Source organism: Daucus carota, chromosome 6, assembly GCF_001625215.2.
Source record: "Daucus carota subsp. sativus chromosome 6, DH1 v3.0, whole genome shotgun sequence".
NCBI lineage: Eukaryota > Viridiplantae > Streptophyta > Magnoliopsida > Apiales > Apiaceae > Daucus > Daucus carota.
This window is the reverse complement of record NC_030386.2, coordinates 27,171,221-27,174,715: the sequence shown is the minus strand read 5'-3', so window position 1 is coordinate 27,174,715 and position 3,495 is coordinate 27,171,221. Positions and strand designations below refer to the sequence as shown.

General features: G+C 32.2%; 1 protein-coding gene across 1 annotated transcript; it reads right to left on the bottom strand.

Annotated features, from left to right (window-relative positions):
• Window positions 1-360: 360 nt before the first annotated feature.
• On the bottom strand, window positions 361-1,722 carry LOC108226175 (STS14 protein). Its single transcript, XM_017401116.1, has 2 exons — window positions 1,562-1,722; window positions 361-817 (listed from the first exon to the last, which is right to left on the bottom strand). The coding sequence occupies exons 1-2, from the start codon at window positions 1,720-1,722 to the stop codon at window positions 361-363; spliced, it is 618 nt and encodes a 205-aa protein (XP_017256605.1).
• Window positions 1,723-3,495: the final 1,773 nt, after the last annotated feature.

The window sequence follows — 3,495 nt, the reverse complement described above, 5'->3', positions numbered from 1 at the left end:
AGCTGCAAATCATTGCTCGACTTGGTCTTCGGGTTTTTCCTGTAAATATATAATGAAGTAGATCATGAGACAAAAAAAGAATATGATCAGTAGTTAATATCATGCGCGATGAAAACCTCATTATTTATATATAGTTGCTGTCTAACTTAGAATAATTAGCAATACTGTGTAAAGTTATCAATAGTTGAACTTTTAGAACATGATCCGGAAAATGTAGATAGTACAGATCATCTACATATATATGATCGTAAGGATGATGATGATCTACATTTATTTTTGTCTCGTAGACCTCGAATATGTTAAGTAGAAGAGGGCCGGATCTGATCCAGGCGGTCACAAGCCCCTCCAACCAGCAGACTTTCAGTAAGGTTTCTCTCCCACGGTATTCCCAGGGGGATTGTAGATACAAATGGTTAACGCAGAATCTGCACATAAACCTTGTGCACACCCCAATTCCAGGGACTCGTTCCACACAACTTGCGTGTAGCCGCCACACTGCTGACCTGATAGGCAAGAATTGTGTGCAAAGTTGTAGTACTTGTTCGCAGCTACCCATGATGTAACAGCCTCTTGTGGTGATACCAGTGGTCCAGTAGTCCAGATGAGATTCACGCCATATGTGGTGCCACTTAATTTTGCAAAACTGCAACTTCGCAGGCCGCTTTGGTTTTGAAATACAAGACTTGTATTACTTTCTAGTATGGCGCTCCATTTGAGAGGCAGAACGCCCACTTTAGCCCTTGCATTGTTATGTGCATCAAGGAATGCCTGTGCATTCGCCCTGAGTTGAGGGCGTGGTGGCCCTTGTGATAATGAACTATAGGATATAGAAAGTACTATTAGTGATAGCGAGAGTAGGTGGAGTCTAGCCATTGTTCCTTGATACTATATATATACTCGTTAGGGATTGGGTTCATATATATATAGTTGTTCATTTGAAATATAGCATTTAATATATAGAGGGTGAGAGTTAGGCTTCTAAGTTAAGAGCACATGATCTGCTGGGATTTGATCTGTTAATCTAAAAATATGATAATGCAAGTAAATGTCTGGTCAGTTCACACATGAGTTGTTTTATCTGATATGCTAGTAAACTTAATTGAGAAACTATTCTTTCTCTGATGATATGAGCCGTTAAAATGTATGCGAACAATCCAGGTTTGTTCAGCAAGAGTCTCTGTCAAATAATCTTTTATGGATGTTATGTATGTGTTACAATATTTCACTGCGCTAATTTCAGCCATTAACCAATAGAAAATATATATGTTCATACCTTTTTTTTGGAGGCAAAATTTAAATTTCATTACTTGAAATCATCTTCCAGAACAGAAAAGATCAGGAGGAACAGGCTCCCCTCTAAAAATATATACAACCTACGAGCTAGCTAACCAATCAGCCGCCTTATTCCCAGATCGTTTAACAACAATACTTAAATTGTTATAAGACTGAAGTCTGAAGAATGCTCCTACGTTCATCTATTACACTACCAACCGCTGAATAGATTTCCTTCTGGTGAAGCACATCATTCACTATTAACTGACAATCAGACTCCACTACAAACCTGCATAGCTGCAGGTCAGGATCATTGCTTCCTTCTCTACTATCGATTGCAGCTTTAGTCTGACTTAAAGCCTCCCTAATACTCACAGCTTCAGCATAATGACTTTCTGGTTTACCTTCAAAACATCGACAATTTGCATAGAGAACATCTCCTTTTATCATCCCTCACTGCCCAAGCTACTCCAAACTGGCTCGTACTGGTGAATAACGGTTGATCTTAACACATCCACGCTCTGGTTTGTCCAACAACAATGATTAACAAACAAGTTATCAATAACATTCTCATTTATCCCAGGCTCCAACACCTGTTTTGAACAGCTGGTCTCAGTACTCATAGATAGTGACAAATTCTCGTACTTTTTATTGCGAGAGGATCGGGACTTAGAAGGGTATGTAATGTATTTTTATATTTAATAATTGGGTGTTATAATTAGAAAATTACGAAGACTTCCTTTTTTATCTCGATTAGTTAAGACAAACAAATAGATTAAGAAAATAAAAACATTATTCTGGAAAAATACTTGGCTTGTATGCATGTTAAACTTTTTTAATCTGATATACATATTGATATTATGATTGAGAAATTAAAAAAAAATAGATGATTCTATTAAGCTTTGGACAAAACCTTCCTTAAGAGAAACATTGAAAACATATTAATTTAAAGTGGAACTCAAAACTGAACTGATTACATAACCAAATTAAGGATAATGTATATGTTCGTGAGCTTTAAATATGTTATTTAAACTGAGTCAGATAGTTGAATTATACATAGGACCAACTTAAATTTGAGACATGAAAGACCTCTTAAACAACCACAAAATTTTAAATATTAATGATGTAAAATTGACTGAAGCAAAAAAATACTTTCACTATATTCTACTATAAATATTTGTGAAAATATTGATACATACAAGAAAAAACATTTACACTAAATATACATCTCCAAACATTTATTAGGCGATTATATTGTCATTATAAAAAGGCATTATTTAATTCACAAAACACAATATTCATACATGTTGGACATAGCATATGCATGCAAACAAAATACTTCTACCGCAAACTACAGTGTTACAATTATATAAACTAGTAAATAAAACCGCGCTTCGCGGCGGCGTTATGGATTTTTTATAAACTTTAATACGAATTAATATATAACTGCATAAAAGTTATTTTGAGTTATGTTCCCATTAAACATATCATTAATAAAAAAATATTATAACTAATATAAAAATTTGTTTAAGTGGCCCTCCTGTCAAAAACAATACTAATAAAAAAATTGTTTGAACCACCCTTCCATCAAAGATAATAATAATAAATAATTATTATAATTATGATAAAATTAAATATAATAATATAAATAAAAATTAGTTTGAGGCACTCTCTTGTCAAATACAATACTAAAAACAATAATATAGATATTAGTTTCAGTCGCCCTACTGTCAAACAAAATATTAATAAAAAATTATTATGATTATGATAAAGTTAAAGATTATAAACTATTTTAAGCCTTGGTCCTGTTTTAATAAAAAATTACATTATAATTTAGATAAAAAAAATCTTTTAACCGCTTTCCCGTCAAACATAATACTAATAGATTTATTATTATTTAGATAAAAATTAGTTTGGGCCGCCCTCCCCTCAAACACAATACTAATTAAGAATCTTTTTTTATAAATTCTGTCATTCTGATACGAATTAATATTATAATTGCATAAAAGTTATTTTGAGTCATGATCATGTTAACCATATCATTAATAAAAAATATTATAACTATAATAAAAATTTGTTAGTAGCCCTCCTGTCAAACACAATACTAATAAAGATAATTGTTTGACCCGCCCTCCCATCAAAGACAATATTAATCAATAATTATTATAATTATGATAAAATTAAATATAATAATATAGATAAAAATTAGTTTGAGCCGTTTTT

Bases quoted from the DNA above. Each gene is read 5' to 3' on its own strand.
- LOC108226175 (XM_017401116.1), bottom strand. From the start codon at position 1,722: ATGATAAAAGGAGATGTTCTCTATGCAAATTGTCGATGTTTTGAAGGT. The intron at 818-1,561 runs GTTTGTAGTGGA...TATATCCTATAG, and splicing joins CCTGACCTGCAGCTATGCAG to TTCATTATCACAAGGGCCAC.